Here is a 22,181-nt window from a genome sequence, read left to right as displayed (position 1 = left end):
AGGAGACCTGTGTTCTTTGAGCCCTGCCTCAGACACCAATGACCATCTAGTATGTAACCTGGAACAAATCATTTCTATTCTCTGATTCACAGTTTTCTCATTTCTAGGTCATCTTTAAAGTTCCTGCCAGCTCTAATGTCACAGGCCTCTGCAGCCAAAACAAAGTGGAAACTCTTAGACTAATGTGCAATAGTGGATCAAATTCTAGTTCTAATTCCAGTTCTGAGGAGATAAGGATCATGTCTTCATCAACATACTTTATTTTTATCTAAATAATTCCTCTCTCTGGCAAAGAGATGATTGTCTTCTTCCTTTATGCCAGATTTTTACAGGATTAACCAATGTTATATTTTTTTAAATTGTACAGTCCTATATGTATAGGTTGCAGGACTTCTCAGAGCCTTTATTATACTAAGGTGCATTTTTGTATCTCTAGGAAGAGAAATATGTACAATGTTTTCCAAACATGTTTCACCCGAGCCCTTCTTTTATAAAGCATCACACAGGACAGGAGCTCCATGGAACCCGCTCGAGAACTACTACACAGTGCGGATACCGTAACTTTACTGTAAGAACAACAAGTAGAAGAATTTGCTGCTGGATAGCACTTCATAGTTTACAATGACTCTCACATACTTTAAGTTCTTGGACCCCCAAAATACCGTACTGTAGATGTTGATATCCCTATTTACTAAACGCAGTTAGTGAGGGTCATGAAATTGAAGTAAGTTTTTCAAAATCACACTAGTTACTGGTAGGACTCACGTTTGGGTATTCTGATATCTACAAGGAGAAAATATAAGAAGCAGCTGAAACTACTGGCTGATTATTCTCAGAAAGGATGACTTAATATTGGTTTTGACAAGAATAAAACAATCACTTTTGGAAACATTCTCCAGTCTTCAGACAAGCAATGCGAAAGGATTCTGCTTCGCAGGTGGCTCATTTATTTATGCGGGGGGTACACTCTGGAGCTGGGCCATCAGTATGTAGCAGAAGAGCCACACAGAGGTTACTTTATAGTCAAGGCAATGGCCCATGAAAATGGACCCCTTTATCCTCTATAGCACGGAAGTGCTGTTGTTTCAACCCATTACCTGGGCACTTGAACAAAAGCAGGTCTCTTTTGTGAGAGCCGTCATGGCCTTGCATGTAGGCATTGAGATGAGATCAGAGGTCAAGCTCCTTGATGCTCACAACAGAAGGTCAACTCTACAGCCTCTAACAATGACCCTGAACATCTGCACACCAGACTCTCTTCGAGAGAACACAGGCCAAGTGGCTCGCTCCCAAAGTCCTGCCAAACTCATATGGGAGACATCTCACACTAGCGGCAAGCTAATGTCACATTCCTCTAGGTTTGCAACATTTTCTTCCTCGAGTCAGATTGAGAACAAACCTCTTGCTCTTCGTGCAAGATATTGGACCAAGAGACACTTAAGATGTGTGGTAGGTTAGGAAACACTCTGCTGTAGAATTTTAAATGGATAACCAGCAAAGAAAAGAATATTTCATCTCCTGGCAATAGAGGCTTTTTCTTCTGAAGGCTGAGTATTATCACATTTGCGGTCCTCCTAAGGAAATGGTGAAGATCTATTCACTACAGCATGAACTCTATTTCAACTCACTACTGAAACACGGATAAAAACCTGTGAAATAGGGCTTCCCTGGTGGCGCAGTGGTTGAGAGTCCGCCTGCCGATGCAGGGGACACGGGTTCGTGCTCCGGTCCGGGAAGATCCCACATGCCACAGAGCGGCTGGGCCCGTGAGCCATGGCCGCTGAGCCTGCACATCTGGAGCCTGTGCTCCACAGCGGGAGAGGCCACAACAGTGAGAGGCCCGCGTACCGCAAAAAAAAAAAAAAAAAAAAAAAAACCTGTGAAATAAATTCCTCAAATTCGATACTAGGAAAGTATCTCTCTAAACACTTGTTTGCTTCCTTTGAGACAAATGATAAAAATCCCTGAACATTCCTTTGCAATTGGACTGGCGGGAAGAGTAGAGTTAAATTTACTGCTTAAATACAAAAGCAACTTCTGTTTTTGATACATATCTTTCCCCCTTTAAGTAGCTCCCTCACTCCCTATGGTTTTTAACATGTATTTTACTATCCTCATTTGTATTTTTTGGCTTGTATATCAAACATGTAAACAAGACCTTAGGCCTCTGATGGGACCAGGCGACGAGGAAAGGAGGAAGTACTGGCTACGACCACCCTTACCTTGTGAATTTCTCGGTGGACGTGGATGGTGTTATTTCCAACCTTGGTTTCCGTGTTGGTCTCATTGTGATAGCTGGGAGGTAAGCGTGCCAGGTTCACTTCTGATGACGTTTTGGCAGCAGCCTCTTCTGCCTCCATCTAATTAAATCAATGGATTTAATAAGCAATATTGTTTTCTCTTGATACAAATCAGAGTCCATTAGAAAAAAAGAACCACTTCTCTTTTCCTCCTCTGCAATCACAGTGGTGCTGATAGCAGGTACCAGTAATTGAGTACCCAGTAGAACAAGACGTTGTTCTAAATGTCTACGTATATCATTGCCTTACATCTCACAGCCTCCCTGTGAGGTGGGTGTTAATGGCCCCACTTTACAAGTGGGGCAACCGAGGCTCAGGAAGACTAGATAACTTCCCAAGACTCTCAGTGGAGGGCAGAGTCGGGATTTGAGAATGCCTCTGTTGAACAGTCTTGACCCCTGTATAGATGCTCTCGGTGCCACGCCCATCTCCCCGTGGCCTAATCGGGAGGTCACCCGCATTTGTTCCCTTATGTGCCAACAACCACCTCTGTCTCTCTTCGAGAGCATTCTCTGGCTGCAGAAGTGTGCTCAGTCTGCACAGGCCCCACGGGTTAGGGAGTGAGCACTCCAGGGACAACCCTTAACCAGTGAAGGACAGGCTACGGGGTAAGTACCCCAGTGCCCTCTCCCCTCAGTGGGACGGTCTCTCTCCAAGGACCCCAGGGGGACTGAGCCCTAGCTGTCCCTAGCAGTAACCTGCTCAACAGCACAGCCTTGTTTGCCTCTCTTCTTTTCCATCTCACTTTCCCACTTCCTCCTCGTGTTTCTGGGATCACATCACAAATGAATTATTTGCTCCTAAATCCTTGTTGCAGGGCCAGGTTGGGGTGGGGACCCAACCTAGGACAGCCCCTTCCCCACTGCAGGTGGCGCCACAGCTATGTCTCTTCCCCACCCACCCCCTGAGTACAAGAGGGACCCCTGTAGAGGGTCAGGTGACTAGCTCCCGGGGTGCACCCTCCTCCTGGCTCTTCTTGCACAAGTGTCCTTTTCTGATGCCACGTTTCTCAGGCCACTGTCCACAAAGCATGAGCTTCCATGACATCTATACCAGACATGTCAGTCAACTTAAATCTGTACTCAATTCCAGCCCCAGTCCTGATGAGTGGGCAGGTGACAGTGTGACCATTCACAGCTGATTGGACTCAAACAGAGGTCATGTCATCAACTAACTGAGCCAACCCGACACTCTCTCTAGGAATTTAAAATGAGAGACAGGGCTTCCCTGGTGGCGCAGTGGTTGAGAGTCTGTCTGCCAATGCAGGGGACACGGGTTCGAGCCCTGGTCTGGGAGGATCCCACATGCCGCGGAGCGGCTGGGCCCGTGAGCCACAACTACTGAGCCTGCGCGTCTGGAGCTTGTGCTCCGCAACAAGAGAGGCCGCGACAGTGAGAGACCCGCGCACCACAATGAAGAGTGGTCCCCGCTCGCTGCAACTAGAGAAAGCCCACACACAGAAACGAAGACCCAACACAGCCAAAAATAAAAATAAATAAATAAATAAATTTAAAAAAATAATAAATAAATAAAATAAAATAAAATGAGAGACACAGAGAGAAGTTGTAGCTGGTGCTTGGCAATTTTCCAACAGTGCAATCTTTGACTCTGGGCTATTCTTATTCCTTTAAAGGAATCCTCAAAAAAGATTCTATTTTAAAAATCACTGTCCTCCATTCCCTTACATACTACGTGAGGCCCCCTCTTTTCCCTTCTCTCCCATCCAGATTTGCTGACCTGGGTATACATGGGGAAAGAATTCCCATGTCTCAAGGTAGCACAAAGACACTGCACCAGAAGTGTGAAGAAAGTCTGGTCAGCATAAAGGACCGGATAACCAACCAAGGACTTGGTCAGCAACCGCTGTGTTTGACCCTGAGACAACTCCTCACATGTCTAAACCCTGGTCACTGGCTCCGTCATCACCATGACCTCCGTGCTTGGGCATCAGCTATGTCTGAGCCATTGCACCAGCTCCTTCCATATCTCCTTAAATATTCACAGCAACCGTTAAGAGGAAGTGTTATTACCCTCATTTTGCAGATGAAAAGAATGAGGTTGAAAAAGGGAAGGAATCTGCCTAAGGTTATCACATTCTTAGTAAGTGGCAAAACCCGGATTAGAACTCGGGTCAGTCTGACTCCAAATTATGTGCCTTTCCTAGTATGTGATTCTGCTTATACTTTTGCTGGGGAGATAGGAGAGCCCCACACAAGGCAGTTTGAGGATGATTATGACAGTCTGTAGAAGCGAGTCAGGGGTTCAAAGAAGAGAGAAAAAGGCTTCCAGGTGGAAGAGGAGACATGATTGGGTTGGTCTCACAGAACAGATACGATTTGGATAGAGAGGAGCATAGAGGAGGCGAAACTGGCAGCCTGGATGAGAACGGTGTGTCATGGGCTAGGGCAGAGGGTCCATGCTGGACCCTAAATGGATAAAATAATGGATAATGAAGTAGAGACAAATTGACAGGTGAGTCCAGGGGCAGTTCTAATGCAGGCAATGTTAGCCTGGTTCTCAACCGAGAGGCACCTCAGAGTCATGTCCAAACTTTTAAAAAATATATACATATCTGGATCCCTTCCAGACCTGCCGAATTAGAATTTCTGGAGGGGGGACCCCACATATCAATGAGCTTCCCAGATGATTCTGAGATATTCCCTCCCCTCTACTCGCCCTCAGGTAAGAACCTTTGCACCAAGCAATGGGGAGCTGCAGCAAGTTCTGAAGACTAGTTGGGAGATAATACAGAATCCAGAGAAGAAAAAGAACGGAGTCAGGGGACTAGCTACAAGCAGGCTGAGAGTCAGAAGTTTTATCTGGGGAGGGGCCTTCTAGGTGGTAAAGGCTCCAAATAAATCTAGAAGGACCAAGCCACTGAGAGCTGGCCACTATATTAGGCAAGAAGTTGCCCGCAGCCTCGTCAGAAGGCAGCACAGTAGAAAGTGCCCGGGTTCTGGAGTCAGGTGATGGGGGGCAGGGGCAAGTCCCAGCTCGGCCACAGCGCAGCCACGTGACCTGGGGGCAAGATACCAAATATATCTAAACCTCAGCTTTCTTGTTTGTAAAATGGGGATGATTCTACTTTGTTGAGCAGATGTAATGATTAAGGATCATGAAATATGAGGGCTTGGTACAATACAGCATCTGTCACCCTGCAAAGGTGTAATACTTGCATAACATAGTCGTCTAAGAAAGCAGTTTTAGAAGAAGCTGGTTTGCCGGGGGATGTCTGGGTAGGAGTGGAAAGGGCCGGTAGTAAATAACATGTGTTCCAAGGGTTTGCTAATAAAATGGAGTAGAAATGGATGAAGCTAAGACAGGAGATTTAAGACTAAGAAAAAGGCTTCTTAAATTTAAGTGAGAGATCCTGAGATGTTTAGTGATAGAAAGGATACAGCTGGGAAAGAATAGGAGTCTGGAGATACTAGAGGGACTAAATTCGGAAGGAGAATGGAATGTTTTAATGCTTTTAAAATTTCTATAGGAATGGTAATCCTCCAGTTTGGCTTGCAAATAATTGACAAGTTACCAAATTTAGAATTTGCTCTGGGCTGAACAGATAGTCTTTATATAAAACCTTCTCCCCCTCAACCAGTGGTTATTTCAACAGAATGAGCTAAAGCTCTTTCATGGCACCACAAGCTAAAAGTACAGTTTACAGTGGAAATTTCAACCACAACTATTACTGCCACTAGCAAAAGAAACTCAAGCCTGAAGCAACAGGACTTGTTTCACAGAGGCGGAATGTGAATATTGTTTAAAATGGCACCTACAATTGGTTGAATCTGCGTGTCTGTTAAAGGAGCAGAGTAAGAAAAGCTGGAGAGAGAAATTCAGGCTTGGTATTGGGATTCCTCCTAGGAATAGGTGAGGTGGTAAGAACATTCTAAAATATGCCAGTTACAGATGTGGCAATGGAGGGGCGGGGAATGGTTTTATCCTCACAATACTTTTATCAGTAACATACAGAATAATTAAACAGGAAAACAGGAACAGCCCAGACTGAACCATTGGAAGATTTGCTTCCCCTCAATAATGATCCTACAAGCAGAGTTAACCTTTTTCCCTTAAGAGAAATCAGCAGCTTGAGTCAGCTGGAATATTTTAAATGTCAGGGAGTTACTTGAAAGCAGATTCCTGATGCAACTATGTAAACAATTAATGCATCTGGCCTCGGGTCCTTTTTGGCTCTTCTCTGGGACAGTAAGTAAACAGCAACTATCTTACGTTTATGAGATTTAAGAGGCTTTCTGGCAGTCTCTTTTAAAAACTTAATACTAACAGCCATAATCTATTGCGAATCTATCATATATCAGATACTTGTGGTTCTTTTGTTATCATTCCTACTACTGTTATTAATATGATGATAATGAGAGCCATTATTTATTGAGAACCAACAATTTCCCATAGTCCTGAGAACCACACGAGGGGGCAACTTATATTGCATCAATTTTACTTAACCTCATTTTTATTTTATTTTATTTTTTGGCTGTGCTGCGCAGCTCGCGGGACCTTAGTTCCTCGACCAGGGATAGAACCCGGGGCCACGGGCCTACGGGCCACGGCAGTGAAAGCACCAAGTCCTAACCACCGGACTACCAGGGAAGTCCCTACTTAACCCATTTTAGACGACCAGAAAACTTGCTTTACTTACATCCTCTCATTTAATTCTCCCCATTACCCCCGAGGGGAAATGGACATTTCCTCCATTTCAGAGCCTGGATCCCATCACTCGTAAGTGGCAGAGCTGGGATGAGAGAAGGAAGGTTGGTTCCCACTGAGTGGGGTGGAGGTGCCAGCCCATGTCTCCCCTGGTGGCAAACTGCAGAAGTCAGGCAGAGCCATGTCTGGAGGAGGAAGGCTGGGGCCCAGGCAGAGGCAACGTGGCCAGCTCCCTCAGAGTCAGCACCACCACAATGTCCCGCTGGCCGCAAACTGCTCTCATCAATGAAGAGACTGAAGGGGCCCTGCTGCTCCCTCATCCCCCCTCACCAGGGGCTGCCGGCAGAGGACCATGCTGCATGGGCAAGTTCACACTGAATGAAAACACGCAGGTGACCTGGTCAGGCTCAGTGGGAATCCATGGGCAGGAGGGAAGCAAATGACCTGCTCTGGAACCAGAAGGGCTGTGAGCTCAGTTCAATTTGAAGGTGCAGAGTGAAAAGACACTGGGGCCTCTGATGCTTCGGCGCCTTTCATTGTTCCATGTCATGATTCTTTCGCTTTCGCAGGAAACAGGAAGGCCACAGGTTTTAGAATCTGGCCTGTCCAGTGGATGTTCAGATACAGCTGCCCATGCAACCGCCTCCCAATCCAGTGTCCCCTTCACCAGTGTCCAGGGTCCCCTTCACCAGTGTCCAGGGTCCACCAGGCTGACTGTTGTGGGCAGGAAGGGGAACTAACCCAAACCACACAGGGGTGGGAGGAGAAAGCCACCTCTCCTGGTAGACCAGAGCCAGCTTTGGAGACTTCGTCCAAATGCAGTGCAGAGAAGCAGGGATGTGGCGGCACCTGACCTTCCAGCCTAGACATCTGGTCTCTCACTGACTCCTTCATTGTATGGCTGGCTTCTCTCCAAAGACAGGCTGCAGCAGAGGCAGGTCCAAGAGGGGCCATGCCTACCCACCCCAGGCAGCAGGGCCCCCTGGCTGGGAGAGGTGGGCCAGCTGCACCTCCTGTCCAGGCAACCCTGGCGATGCTTGCATGCCCACCATAGAGGATGCCATCCATAGTGTTTGGACCTGGGAGGCAATGGAAGGAAGAAACCAAGCAAAGTTTTCCCAAGGTATCTGGTATCTGATAACTAACAGCTGCTATATATTGCGCAGCTATTATACGCCAGGTGCTACACATAGCGTGGATTTAATTCTCACGGGACACTGAGGTACAGGATGTTAAGGGATCTGCCCAATGCCACCTGCTAGTGAATGGCAGAAGAGGGCCCTGAGCCCAGGACTGACTCCAAAGCACTCTTGGGGTGGGGTGGGAGGTCGCCCTTCACACGGCTTCTCCTCCTCTCACCCACCACCCTCTGACAACTGACACTGCTGGGATTTAGGACTCCCAGTTTCCTTTTCTGCCCCACATGGCACTGGGGAAGCCCAGACAGATTACCAGCAAAGCTCAGGGCTCTTTGTCCCCACATGGCACCCTAACTGTCTCTCGGGAAGATGGCACAAGCTCAAAGCCCAGACAAGCTGGGACTTGAGATGCCTGGAGCTTCCTCAGCAAAACCACAGCGCTGGAATACCAGGGGCCTTGCAAGCCTCCGCTGAGGACAGGATGAGGCCAGCTGCACACCTGAAGATAATTGCAAGGTGATGGCCGGCAGCCTGCAGGCAGGTGGTGACCGCTGCTGCCCATGGGCAGGTCCGGCCGGAGTCTCTGGCTGGACAGACTCAGATCCAGAGCTTTTGGCAGGAAGGCAGAACGACGCGGGAGTTGGGATCACCCCGCGCTGCCGTCAGATAATTCGGAATCTGCTGCCCGCCCTGCCCAGGCCTTTAGCGGACCTGAGGTCCCTGGCCAGCGCTCGTACCACTGCTTCCCCAGCCCCCGCTGTCGCCAGCCTCGCGCTTCTCCGGAGCGCGGGCCCTTCGGGCGCACCCACCTCCTCCACCGCGCTGCGCAGTTTGTGCTGCGTGTCCTCCATCAGTTCCTCAACCTCGCGGAACATCTCGTTGAGAGTGGCCTCCTCCTGCGGGTAGCTGAGAGCCGGGCCGGGCTCGAACGCAGCCGGGGTCACTGTCGGAGCTGGCGCGGGGGCCGTGGGGACGGCCGCCGCCAGCAGCAGGCACAGCAGGGTGCCCGCCAGCCATCGCATCTCGGCTCAGCGCCCGCCGCCGCCGCGCCGCCGCCTGCGCGTGCCAGAACGCTGTCAGAGGCGCGCCGACCACCCTCTGGCCCGCGCCGCCCGCCCCCGCCGCCTCTGGCACTACGAGCCGGGCCCGCCCCCGGCGCCCCGCTTCCCCGCACCCACTCCCAGATGGGAGGAGGCCGAGTCCCCTCTGGACGCAGCTACCTCGCACAGGGAAGACCCCACCCGCTCCAGCCCCGCGCCCGAATCCCCTGCGTACCCCCTGGCGCATCCTCCGGCACAGGCTGTGCTCTGCCCCCGCCCCCAGTGATAGCCCCTCCCGCGAGCAACAGAACCCGGGTGCCCCCAAGCTTACAACCCTCTCCCCTCACCGCCCTCCCCACCGGCCCCCCACCCCGGCTTGGTCCCGGGTTTGAGCCCTGTTCCCTCCTCGACCAGATCAGAGCACAGCTCTGGTGCCGCGACCCCACTCCCACCCCATCCTTACCCGAGCCCCCATCTTGGGTGGCCAGAGAACAGCTCATCACCGCCCCCTCCCCATCGCCGGGGTCGGAACCAAGTCCTGAGCCCAGTCCCTCCCCCACCCAGGAGCTACCGAGATGAGCCACCTCCCTTCCCCGCCGCCGCCCTTCCCCCACCCCGACTGGACCGAGCTGTGCTCCGGGCTGGACTTTCCAGGCCTCGTCAGGGGCTGCCTCGGGGCTGCGGAGCGGGAGCGGCGCGCTGCGCGGGCCGCGGGTGCGGGGAGCTCGACGAGGATGCTGCAGCGCTGCTACCCTGGCGAGCCCGCAGAGCTCGCCCCGCCCGCCCCGCCCCGCGGGAGGGGCCGCGGCCCAGCCCGCCGCCAATGGCCGGCCCGGGCGCCGGCGACCTCCCGCCCCAGGCTGGCCTCCTCTGCAGCCGGCGCCCGGCTCTACCGGAAGCTGTCGCGGTCTGTTCATCACGTTGCCCCGCGGCATCCCAGTCCATTGTCATCTCTGGCCCAGATTCTTGCCACAGTTTACGGGAGGCGAGGGGAAGGTGTTTTTTCTGGGTCCCACCTTGCCTTTTCCAAGCCATCCTCTACCCAGCAGGCAAGATAAAATCCCAGCCCCTTAGCCTGGCATTCAAGGCCCATCACAAGCTGGCCTTAATCTGTCTGCCGTGGTTGTTTCAGTACTCCAGCCAAGAAAACCCACTCCTAGCTCCTGCAGTAGGTCCCGAGAATGTCAGCAAGCTCCTTAAGGGCGGTATAGCAGAGTGGTTAAGACCAGACCCTGCAGCCAGACTGCCTGGTGTCAATCCCAGCTCTGCTCCTTAGGAGTTTACCAATCTGGCCAAGTTAGCAGATTCGTCTGCCCTCCATTTAGCCCAAATGTAAAGTGGAGGTTATAGGAGGACAACTAAAAAACGTTGCTCGCCATCTGGTTCTATGAGAACAAAGTCACTAGCCACTGCAGTCGCAGACCTTCAACACCCCCTGAAAGGAGTTCAGGGCAGAGATCAGGAATGAGGCACTCTGTGCTCTGGGGAAATTGGTAGAACAGGCCTTCAGATAGATCTTTTCGGGAGAAAATTTTATGAACCCAAACTCTTGTATCATCCCATACTTAGAAAAGCACTAAAACCGTTCATTAACACATCTGTTCCTCATGACCAGCAGCAACTTTCTATCGAGATGTGTGCTTGGTTGCATGTACCCCCTTTGCCAAAATCACAGATCTACTGACCTTCCCCCTTACCTCTTTGGAACAGTTCCACAGAGCTTTCTGAGAGGCTATCTCACGGGCTACAGTCCTCACTAAGTCCCCAAAGAAAACTGAAACTCACAGCTCTCGTATTGTCTGTTTTTAATTCAGTTGACAAGTAGTAAGGTACCTCGTAGGTAACAAGTATAATGCACGCAGGTAGGTGTGGGGCAGCAATAAGTGGGGTATAAATGTCAGCTATCGTAGTGAGAGCAGAACCTTGTCTATTCACAGCAGTCTCCCTAGTACCGAGAACAGGGAGCACTCACATATTTTTTGAATAAACCTGTGTTTTATTTGTCAAAACTCCTCCTAGTTTTTCCTGTTACTCTTTCTGTCTGGACAGCCTTCCCTCCTCCCCTTGGCCAGGCTAACTCGACCCCATCTTGCAAGACTCAGTGTCTCTCGTTACCTGTCCCTGCTCCATCCCATTTCTCCTCTAGGACCCCCCAGCACCATGTGCTTCCCCATGGCAGCCCTGACTTGACACGCTCTCTCTAGTCACTGGCCCATTTCCCCCAGAGACCTCGAACTCCTAGGAGGCAGGGACTGACTTGCTCACCGTTGTGTCACCAGGGCCTCAGTTATAAGACACACTTGGTCCCTGAGAAATGGATGGGCTGGTCATTATATCAATTGCTAGTGATATATCAATACAGCAGTAACATTATGAGAACTCACAATGTGCCAGGAACAAGTATTAACTCATTTAATTCTCAAACAACCTCTGAGGTTGGTACTACTACCTTTATTCCCATCTCACAAATAAGGAAACTTTCCTAAGACCACATAGCTCATAAGTGGTTGAACTGGGATTTGAACCAAGGAATCTGGCTCCAGAGGCTTCACCCTTCACTGCCAAACGCCTCTGCTATAAACCTGGCCAGGAAGTATGAGATGACTTGGGAGCATCTGATGAGCAATTTCTGCAGGTGACCACTTGGAAAACATGCGTTTGGGAGAGGGAGTTCAGGACATGCCATCCCAAAATATACCACTTTGGCATGTTGATTATTTTGAACTGAAGGCACTTGAGAAACAGCAGATGTAGGAAGGGCTCTCTGACCTGCCCTTTTCTACCTACAAAAAGGCCATAACATTTTTCATGAGAGAGGTGCCCTCCCTGTACCAGGAAGAGAACATCCTTATCACCAGAGAGGAAGTCAATGCCAACACGGATCTGTACAAACACACACTTACTAAAATAACCCTTATCTTAGTTTTTTCACCATACCACTCCCAGTCACCTCCCCACAATTCACTGTCCCTAGCCCAACCCCCTTTGCCTTGTCATTTCTTCACAAATCTATCATTTCTTTGTCTAAAAGGTATAGAAGCTTTCTGCTCTGGGTCACCTCCTCAAGTCTTCATTTACCCGTGAAGTCTCCCACATACATGTAAAATTTTAATAAAATGTGGTTGCTTTTCTTCTGTTACTGTCTTATGTCAGTTTAATTCTTAGGCCCAGCCGGGGACTCTAAGAGGGTTGGAGAGACAATTTTCCTCCCCTACAGGGACCATGGCCTCTTTGTCATGTCCATCCAGCTGAGTCCACAACAGAGTGTCAGTCGGGAAGAAAGGATATTGGCGGCCTTCTTGGCATTGGGCACTGTGCACACCCCAAATCTATAGTGAGTTGCCTGGAGACTCAGAGAAGTTATACCCTCTGCCCAGACAGCAAGTGAACGGTTGGTTTGGAACTAGACTCCACGTGTGGCTGACTCTAAAACCAGTGCTCTTAGCTTTCCCTCTCATGACTGCCTTTCTTTGCAGATGTCTTCAAATCACTGTTTATCACCAAGATGTGGCTTCTAGCCATGTTCTCTTCAATTTCCGGGCCTCCGGGTTAAGCCCTCCTAAAAATCCAGGGAAAGCCCCCTGACCCCCCAGCATCCCGTGCAGCCTGGCTCAGCTCTTCTTTAGCTTTCTGAGGGTGGCCGATCCTGTGCAAAGAGCCTGGAACTGAATCTCCAGATTCCCCACCAGGCACACACACTAGGAAGAAACTAGAGCAGAATGGAGGCTCCAGCCCGAGGGCACACTTTGGGGCCAAGAAAAGAGTTGCAGTGGTGCAGATATATAGAACAAACCATGGTCTTCCATTCCTCCCCGTTGCTGGCTTAAGAGACTGGGAATTTCCCTGAATAAGACTTGTCTTCTATCTTATATCTTTTGCCCTGCAGTCTGGAGTTCTTGACTTTCAGAATGAACTTTTAAAAAAAAAGAAAAATTTGAGCTGCTCCCAAGTGACAGGTGAAGGGCTATGTGTTTTCTCCTATGGGGTCTAAATTTTGTACTCTGAAAGGTAGGAATGTATCAATAGTGCCATGATTAAGTGAAACTAGCAAAAAAGAAAGAGATAAAAGGGAAAAGAGACAGGAAAGGTAAGAAAATCTACAGTCCTCAAATATAAGAGCTCCCCCTGCCCAGCTTCATACAATCCCATCACCACCTTGAGGCAGGAAAAGCACTGAGGCAGCTGCAGAGATGGGCCCCAGCCAGACCGCACATGTTCTGGGCTCCTAGAAGCTTAGGGGCAGGAGTGGACGAGCCCTGTGCTTTGGGCGCCTGACTTGAGAAAGGGTAGCAGTCCGGATGGTCGTTGTGAGCAGACAGGCCTAGGGGCACACAGAGCAGGCAGAGTTGTCGAAGGCTGTCCAGATCAATCATCTTTAGGGTAAGGAACTATCTAAAATGCCACAATTTCCATTATATCACTGGTCTAAGCTCTATATCCATCAGGGACATTGTTTTTTTCTTTTAGGGTGTTTGGAAACACTTCTTGGAATTATTTAAAAATTCTAAGTCCTCACATTTTCTCTATTGGAGTCTCATTTCAGAGTTGAGGACGTGGCAACAGAGACGTTGTCACCTGCTGGAAATTACCTACAAAGTCAGCACCCACACAGCAATTTCAGGTCTAGCTGTCCATCCCACAGACGCTTATGGCCACGTGCTTAAAAACACTTTTTAGTGTCTTCAGCAGAAGAATGGATGAACAGGTTTCTACAAACAATAGAATACAACAGTTAAAGGAATGGACCAATATTCCTAGGCAACAGCGTGGATAAATTTCAAAAGACAAATGCGGCAATTTGCAAAATGAGACGCACAGAATGTTATTTGTGCTTATTTTAAAAACACAAAACAACTATCTATTGTTTATGGATGCTACAAATATAGTAAAAAAAAAAAAATTTACAGAAATAGGCAGGCTGCCTGTGAGGTAAAAGGTGGGGGAAGAGATGGAGAAGGTCTCCAGTCACATTTGTAACATTTTATTTCTTTAAGAAAGAGAATGTAAAAAAAAAAATAAAAAAAAGAGAATGTAGCAGCGTGGAGGAATGTTGAAGCAACAGTGTCCAAAGATTCACATCAGTTTAATGCCGCAGCTGATTAACTACACATGGGCATATGCGTGTGTCTGTTGTATTATTTTCTGTATATTTGAAATAGTTTGTGAATAAATTGAAACAAAAGAAAAAAGCAAAAGGCAAGCCCCTCCCAACCCCTATCCTGCACCCCCCAAAAACCAAACCAAAACAAAACACCTCTAAGAGCCAAACAGACTTTTCTTAGATCTGTTCTTGGCGGAAATGCTCTCTTCCCCAAGGCCCAGCCAGTGGCCCCCTTTGCCGTGAGGTGAGAGGGGGGAGTGGAGGGTCCACACCAGACCCAAATGGAGGGGCATTTCTCTTCATAAAATGCCCTTCTGTGTGCTCCAATGGTTGGGAGCTTTCCTCCTGGGGTGGGTGGAAGGGTGGGGGAACTGGAGTCAGGTAAGGACCCCAGACGGTGGATGGGGCTTATCTATCAACCCATCCCCCAACTCACCGCCATCACCGGGATAGGGAACAGTCTGCAAGCAAGGAAACCTCAGACACCCACGACTTGGAGGCACTCAATCTGGACAGGTGACTATTGTGTACCGAGTTTTTAAAGTTTAACCATTCAGAATAATTAATTAGACCAAGGAAGGATTTATTACACATTTCTCTTTTTTCTTTCCCTTCCATCTCAGATAGACTACACTGAACACAATTTGGAAACAAATGTGAAGAGTTGGCTCAGACATCATGTATCTGCATGGCTGTTTAATATCTGTTTAATATTTAGTAGCTGTTTTCCCTGCTGGAATGCAGGCCCCGTGAGATTGCCCAGGATGCCTGGCCCTGCAACCATCTCCTGTCCTGTCCTGCTGATGGTCTGCAGGGAGTTCACACTCAATGAGGAAATCCTGAATGAATGCGAGCCTGATAGGGGCTGGGCTCCCTGCCCGCAGGAATCTACAGTGAACAAAGAAACAGAAGTAAGCAGGTAATGGCCAGGACAGTAAGACAGAGAAAAAGACAAGCTGATTCTTTTCTGAACGTCCATAGTGGGATAGGGCTGTTCATCGCTGGTCCGGTCATCTCTGTGGGAGTGGGAGATCCTGTGGCATCCTCATGGATGACCCACCTCTCCCACCCTTTTGACTGGACCAGGATGGACACCTGTCTGAAGCTTGACCCATCAGATTCTTTCCTGGATTTTGAGGCTGCAGACACCATTGTTCAGCTGCTTGAGGACAAAAGCCAACATAGAGAAAGTCAGAGAGAGAGAAAGAGAGATTGAGGGAGAGACACATTTAGAGAAATGAGATCCTATGAGCTTGAGAGAGAGGGTGATGGGAAGAGAGGGGCTGCCTCACCCCATGATGTCATTCTGGTTCTGGGTTTTAGTCTTTCATGAGTTTGAAAGCCAGTAGCTGCCCCACCTGCCCTCAGACTCTGTGAGATGTTTTGGGCTTCTTCTCATATACTTCCCTTTTCGTTGCAGCTAGGTTTCACAACTTTCTGTGGCTGGCTACCAAGCTGCCTTAAATGTCTGGGGGTGGGGCTGCCTATATTTTAACAAGGCAATCCTCATCAAGGAAGGTTTGCATTAGAGGAGATGCATGAATCAGAAATAGAGGGCCACCAGGCCCAACAGGACAGGGAAATGTCAGCCAGGGGCCTCCTCCGCTTTGTTAGCCGCTCTGACCCACAGTGCCAGCCGCCAGTTACACTGAGGCTCCCCAGCTCCTGCCTGGAAGCTGTCATTGTTCTGAAGAAATCGGTGCCAAGATTTTTCTGAATGGAAACTCCATCTGGCCTTGGAGAGTGTTCACATGGATTCAGATTTTCCATGAGTAACAGCCGCTGAATATCCAAAACATACATTTAATTTGCCAGGTTTCTGTGGGTGGGTGAACAAAAGAGACCCAGAGGACCATATTCCCGGCCATCACCCTTGGAACGCAGCCCCGGAGGGATGAGCCCCGAGCCTGGCTGTCTTGCTTTGCCGTTTAGCAGGTGGATTCATGTGCTCTGTGCATCCTTACATGTGTATCTGAAGTGGGTGATGACTAAGGAGCAAGAGAATTTTGGTGGAGCCAGCACCAAAAGAGGAAGACAGAAGAATTGATCTTATTAGGCAACCATAGAGGAAGACTATCTAGAAATGTGTTTCTACCCAATTCTCTCCATTGCTTCAGGTCAAAGTGGTGTGTTTATTTCTTCCCTGGAGCAACTTTCAATGCTGGCTCCATAATAGAATCAGCTGGGAAGCTTACTAAACAGTACAGATGCCTGAGTACCCTTTAGAGCTGCTGATTCAGACATATGAGAGAGGGCTCCTCAGGGTACATTCTAGAACTGTCCTTGCTGAAGATTCACTTTTCATCAAGCCTCACCCAAAAGCTCTCCTCTCATGCCATCAGCTTCTCCCCTGACCTGGGCAATGGCCAGTAGCACTTGCTTCCCTCTGGATGTGGTTGGAAGCTGCTAGAGAGTGGAAAGAAGGCTGGACCTGGAGCTGGATAGTCCTGAGTTTGGGTTCTGGCTCTGATCCTAACTGCCATGACCTGAATATCCCAGGATTCTCTAGCTTATGGGCACATTAGTGCCCAAACCGCAGGGCTCTTAGCCCACACCTGCTGTCACTAAGATAATCTGGGAAGTTCCTAAGAGATGTGTTTGTGCATCTGTGATTCAGTTCTGGTTTCCAGTTGCCTCCACTACCACCGTCTCCAGAATAGTTGCACCATCTTGAAGATAATGAGTCAAAACTTAATAGGTGAAGAGCTCAGTGGTATAGCCGGGTGTTTCCAGTGGGCTGGCCACTGTTGGGTTTTGCTACATTAATATCCGTGCTGGTCAGCAGTAAAAAGGAATGAACTACTTATATGCACAACGCAAACGCATCTCGAATGCATTAGACCAAGTGAAAGAAGCCGGACTCAAAAGGCTATACACTGATTCCATTTATATGATATTCTAGAAGAAAGCAGAATCATAGGAACTACAAACAGATCATTGGTTGCCAGAGGCTGGGATGCGGGGAGGTGTTGACTGTAAAGGGGCACAGGGACCTTTGGGGGATTCTATACCTTGATAATGGTGGTAGACACACAACGCCGTTATGCATTTGTCAAAACTGGTAGAACTGTCCACTAAAAGCTCTGAATTTAATGTATGCAAATTACACCTAAATTAAAAGAAAATGGGGGAAAAAAAGTGATAAAGTAACTTGCCCAAGGTCCGAGCCAGGGATCCAAGCAGGTGTGTGGAACTCCTGGATCTGGACTTTGAAGTGCTCTGTAGCGCGTGCTCAGGCAGCTTGCAAGGGAGGGGGCACCTCTCAGGAAACACTCTGTCCTTGGTCCGGAATATCAAAGAAGCCTGCAGTCGGGGCATCATGATGTGGGGAAAGGAACTGTGTTCCAGTCATGGTTTTGCTACCTTCTAGATTTATAATCTTGGATGATCTAATTTCTCTCTCTAAACTCGTTTTCTCATCTTTAAACCACTTTCTCTTTTGAAGGCATTGCTGTGTCATCGTAAAGGGCAGGGGCCCAGGAACAGCCCCAGTTCTGCGTTACTCTCCACAGGTGACTGGGACAAGTCTCTCCACGTCTCTGAGCCCCACTTTCCTCACCTCTAAAAGGAGGACAGGACCTGCATCTACCTCATGGGACTGATGTTAGCCTGACAGGCACTCAGCAAAGCGCCTGGCACTTAGCAAGCATCAGTGAATGTGAGCTATTATGATATGATCACCAGCCAACAAAGCTCTTGCAAAGCGAGCAGGGAACAGAGCTTCCTTTGTGTGCGCTCAGCTGGGGCTCTAGGGAAGACTGGGTGAGGGGAGTGTCCATGGAAATTTTGCTCAGACCACGAAGGGTTATGGAGGGTCTTGTGCAGACAGCTCTTCTCTGTTTACGCAGGCAAACCTTTTGTCTGCCTCGGTGCACAGTGCCGCCAGCATGGCTGGGTCAGAAGTTCACATAATAAACAGTACCCAGAACATGCTCCCATCCACGCTTAGGTCCTGCATCTGAGGCTCTTACATTTTAAACTCTTTTTCTTTTCTCCCTCACGGTCGGCACATCCCTTCCTGCAATATGATTTCCATCCAGCTCCCTGATGATATGTGAGCAAGAGGCAGATGAAGGGACTTGTCCAAAGTCCCACTGTTAGCAAGGGAAATTGGAGCAATATGGATAGCTACTGCTAAAATTGTGTCTTCTCATTTTTATCCCTCTGTCGCTGTCACTCTCTGTGTGTTCCTTCTTGATCTAAAGCAGACACTTGGAATGGGTCTATTTGCTTAATATCTCTGCAAGGCAATAGCCCCTTGCCAGTTTGATTGTGCTATTTTGGAAATTCACCGCGCTGGCCCTGAGGCTGACCAAGCATGCCAGGTAGCACATGCTAGCACCCATCATCTTTATGGCTGGAGTTCTTAAACTTTATCAAGCATCAGAATTGCCTGGGGTCGGGGGAGTGGGTCTTAAACACAGACTCCTGGACGGGGCCCTGAACTCCGCATCTCTAACAATTTCCTGGGTGATCCTATTACTATCTGCCCAGGGACCAAACCTTTAGAATGTCTATTCATCACTGCTGAGGGAGATACTAAGCCTCACTTAGTATCAGAGAGATCAGAAGATGGGTGGTAGCATTGCTGGTAGCACCCCAGCCCAAGTAAAAGAGAGAGCGACTGGAGATAAAATCAAAAGGAAAATTGAAGTGTTTCCCAAGTGTTTTGTTCTACTTTCTGCCAGCAGCTATCACTAAACATTCCTGATGGGGTTCAAATTAAGAACCAGGAAAAGAGGAACTGGTGAAAGATCTGCTTAATAAAATGGACCATTGAAACCCAGAAATGCAGAGGGACAAAGAAAGATGTTTATAGAACATAACTGATAGTCAAAGAGCCGAGCTGAAAAGAACGGTGCTGGGTGTCACAGCCAAGGTAAGATGAGGTCAGAAACAGGGAGAAAAGAAAAAGGGAGCAGATTAGAAACAGGTTTGGATGTGGTACCTGCCACAGGTTAGGGCAAGCAATGCAGGCTCAAGTCTGTAAAGGGTACACGGGGGCTAGAGAGCAGCCTGCTTTTATGAACTCATGGCTACATAAATCCTACAATAGACAGCTGATGCTTTAAAGGACCAGACATGACTGAACAATTCTCTTAAAACTTAAGTGTTAGATGAACAGAGACATTATGTTTTAAGAATCACATTTGGTGAGACTACAATGAGATACTGTTTTTACCTTTCAAAAGAATGAGGCAGCTCTATCTATTATCATTCATTCATTCATCCATTTATTCAACAAATATTTTTTGGGTGCTTCCATGTGCTAGGCTCTGTTCTAGGAGCTGGGAATTGAGACGAATGAAGCAGCAAAGCATCTGTTTTTACAGAGTTTACATTCCAGAGAATAGAGAGAGACCTTCAAACCTACACATACACACAACACACACACACACCACAGACAGAGAGAGAGAGAGAGAGGGAGATAATAGTTTATATTTTAGGAGGTTATAAATGCTATGAAGACAATAAAACTGAGGACAGAGAAGAATGAGGAGAGTTGCTATTTTAGATGTGCTTTCGAGAGACCTCTGATAAGGTGACATTTGAGCAGACACAAAGAAAGTGAAGGATGGTGACTACAGGTTCAATGCAATCCCTATCAAACTACCAATGGCATTTTTCACAGAACTAGAGCAAAAAATTTCTCGATTTGTATGGAAACACAAAAGACGCCAAATAGCCAAAGCAATCTTGAGAAAGAAAAACGGAGCTGGAGGAATCAGGCTCCCTGACTTCAGACTATACTACAAAGCTACAGTAGTCAAGACAGTATGGTACTAGCACAAAAACAGAAATATAGATCAATGGAACAGGATAGAAAGCCCAGAGATAAACCCATGCACATATGGTCACCTTATCTTTGATAAAGGAGGAAAGCATATACAATGTATATTGAATGTGTATTGAAGAATATACACCTCTTCAATAAGTGGTGCTGGGAAAACTGGATAGCTACATGTTAAAGAATGAAACTAGAATACTCCCTAACACTATACACAAAAATAAACTCAAAATGGATTAAAGAACTAAATATAAGGCCAGACACTATAAAACTCTTAGAGGAAAACATAGGCAGAACACTCTATGACATAAATCACAGCAAGATCCTTTTTGACCTACCTCCTAGAGAAATGGAAATAAAAACAAAAATAAACAAATGGGACCTAATGAAACTTCAAAGCTTTTGCACAGCAAAGGAAACCATAAACAAGACAAAAAGACAACCCTCAGAATGGGAGAAAATATTTGCAAACGAAGCAACTGACAAAGGATTAATCTCCAAAATATACAAGCAGCTCATGCAGCTCAATATCAAAAAAACAAACAACCCAATCCAAAAATGGGCAGAAGACCTAAATAGACATTTATCCAAAGAAGATATACAGATTGCCAACAAACACATGAAAGGATGCTCAACATCACTAATCATTAGAGAAACGCAAATCAAAACCACAATGAGGTATCACCTCACACCGGTCAGAATGGCCATCATCAAAAAAATCTACAAACAATAAATGCTAGAGAGAGTGTGGAGAAAAGGGATCCCTCTTGCACTGTTAGTGGGAATGTAAATTGATACAGCCGCTATGGAGAACAGTATGGAGGTTCCTTAAAAAACTACAGATAGAACTACCATATGACCCAGCAATCCCCCTACTGGGCATATACCCTGAGAAAACCATAATTCAAAAAGAGTCATGTACCGCAATGTTCATTGCAGCTCTATTTACAATAACCAGGACATGGAAGCAACCTAAGTGTCCATCGACAGATGAATGGATAAAGGAGATGTGGCACATATATACAATGGAATATTACTCAGCCATAAAAGGAAACGAAACTGAGTTATTTGTAGTGAGGTGGATGGACCTAGAGTCTGTCATACAGAGTGAAGTAAATCAGAAAGAGAAAGACAAATACCGTATGCTAACACATATATATGGAATCTTAAAAAAAAAAAAAAAAAGGTTCTGAAGAACCTAGGGACAGGACAGGAATAAAGACGCAGACATAGAGAATGGACTTGAGGACACAGGGAGGGGGAAGGGTAAACTGAGACAAAGTGAAAGAGTGGCATGGACATATATACACTACCAAATGTAAAATAGATAGCTAGTGGGAAGCAGCCACTTATCACAGGGAGATCAGCTCGGTGCTTTGTGAGCACCTAGAGGGGTGGGATAGGGAGGGAGGGAGGGAGACGCAAGAGGGAGGGGATATGGGGATATATGTATACGCATAGCTGATTCACTTTGTTATACAGTAGCAACTAACACAACAACGTAAAGCAATTATACCTCAATACAGATGTTTAAAAAAAAAAAGGAATGAGGTACGGATGCATACTACAACATGGGTAAACCTTCAGAATATTATGCTAGGTGAAGGAAGCCAAGCACCGAAGCTCACATATGGTATGATCCTACTTATACGAATATCCAGAATAGGTAAATCCATCAGGACAGAATGTAGACCGTGGTCACCCGGGGCTGGAAGGGAGGTGAATGGGCAGAAACTGCTCGATGCGTAAGGGGTCTAACTTCGGAGTGATGGAAATTCTTTGGAGCTAGACAGAGGCTGTGGTTACACAGCATTGTGAATGTACTAAATGCCACAGAATTGTTCAGTTTAAAACGGTTGACCTATGGTTTGTGAATTTCACCTCAGTAAATTATCAGGGGAAAAGAAGTACAGAATAGCATGATCTCCAAGATAAACTGCTAAGTCAAAAAAGTGTAGAACAGTGTGTGTATGTTCCTGCGTATCTAGCAGCATGGAATACCCTCATTCACCTTTCTGTACCTGATGAAATTTACAAATCGTATGTGTATTCTCTATGCAAAAAAATGTAAAGTAAATAAACGAATTGTTTTTAAACACAGTGCTGACTTCAGAGTCAGACTGGGTTTGAAATCCCAGCTTTGACAGG

General features: G+C 47.5%; 1 protein-coding gene across 2 annotated transcripts in view; it reads right to left on the bottom strand.

Annotated features, from left to right (window-relative positions):
• DKK3 (dickkopf Wnt signaling pathway inhibitor 3) overlaps window positions 1-9,895 on the bottom strand; it is a 48,420-nt gene extending 38,525 nt beyond the window's left edge. The window contains exons 1-3 of one of the 2 annotated variants that reach the window (XM_022555646.2): window positions 9,770-9,895; window positions 8,914-9,160; window positions 2,223-2,360 (exon numbers count right to left, since the gene is read on the bottom strand). In XM_022555646.2, the coding sequence (XP_022411354.1) occupies window positions 2,223-2,360; window positions 8,914-9,126 (351 nt within the window). In that variant the 5' untranslated portion in view covers window positions 9,127-9,160; window positions 9,770-9,895. Of the gene's footprint in view, window positions 1-2,222; window positions 2,361-8,913; window positions 9,161-9,758 lie in introns of both variants that reach the window. The other variant, XM_022555645.2, reaches the window with a different exon arrangement.
• Between the last annotated feature and the right edge of the window lie 12,286 nt (window positions 9,896-22,181).

This window comes from Delphinapterus leucas, chromosome 7, assembly GCF_059928025.1.
Source record: "Delphinapterus leucas isolate spDelLeu-1000000601 "Yukka" chromosome 7, BTC_Dleu_Yukka2, whole genome shotgun sequence".
Classification (NCBI taxonomy): domain Eukaryota; kingdom Metazoa; phylum Chordata; class Mammalia; order Artiodactyla; family Monodontidae; genus Delphinapterus; species Delphinapterus leucas.
This window is presented reverse-complemented; position numbering and strand designations above follow the sequence as displayed.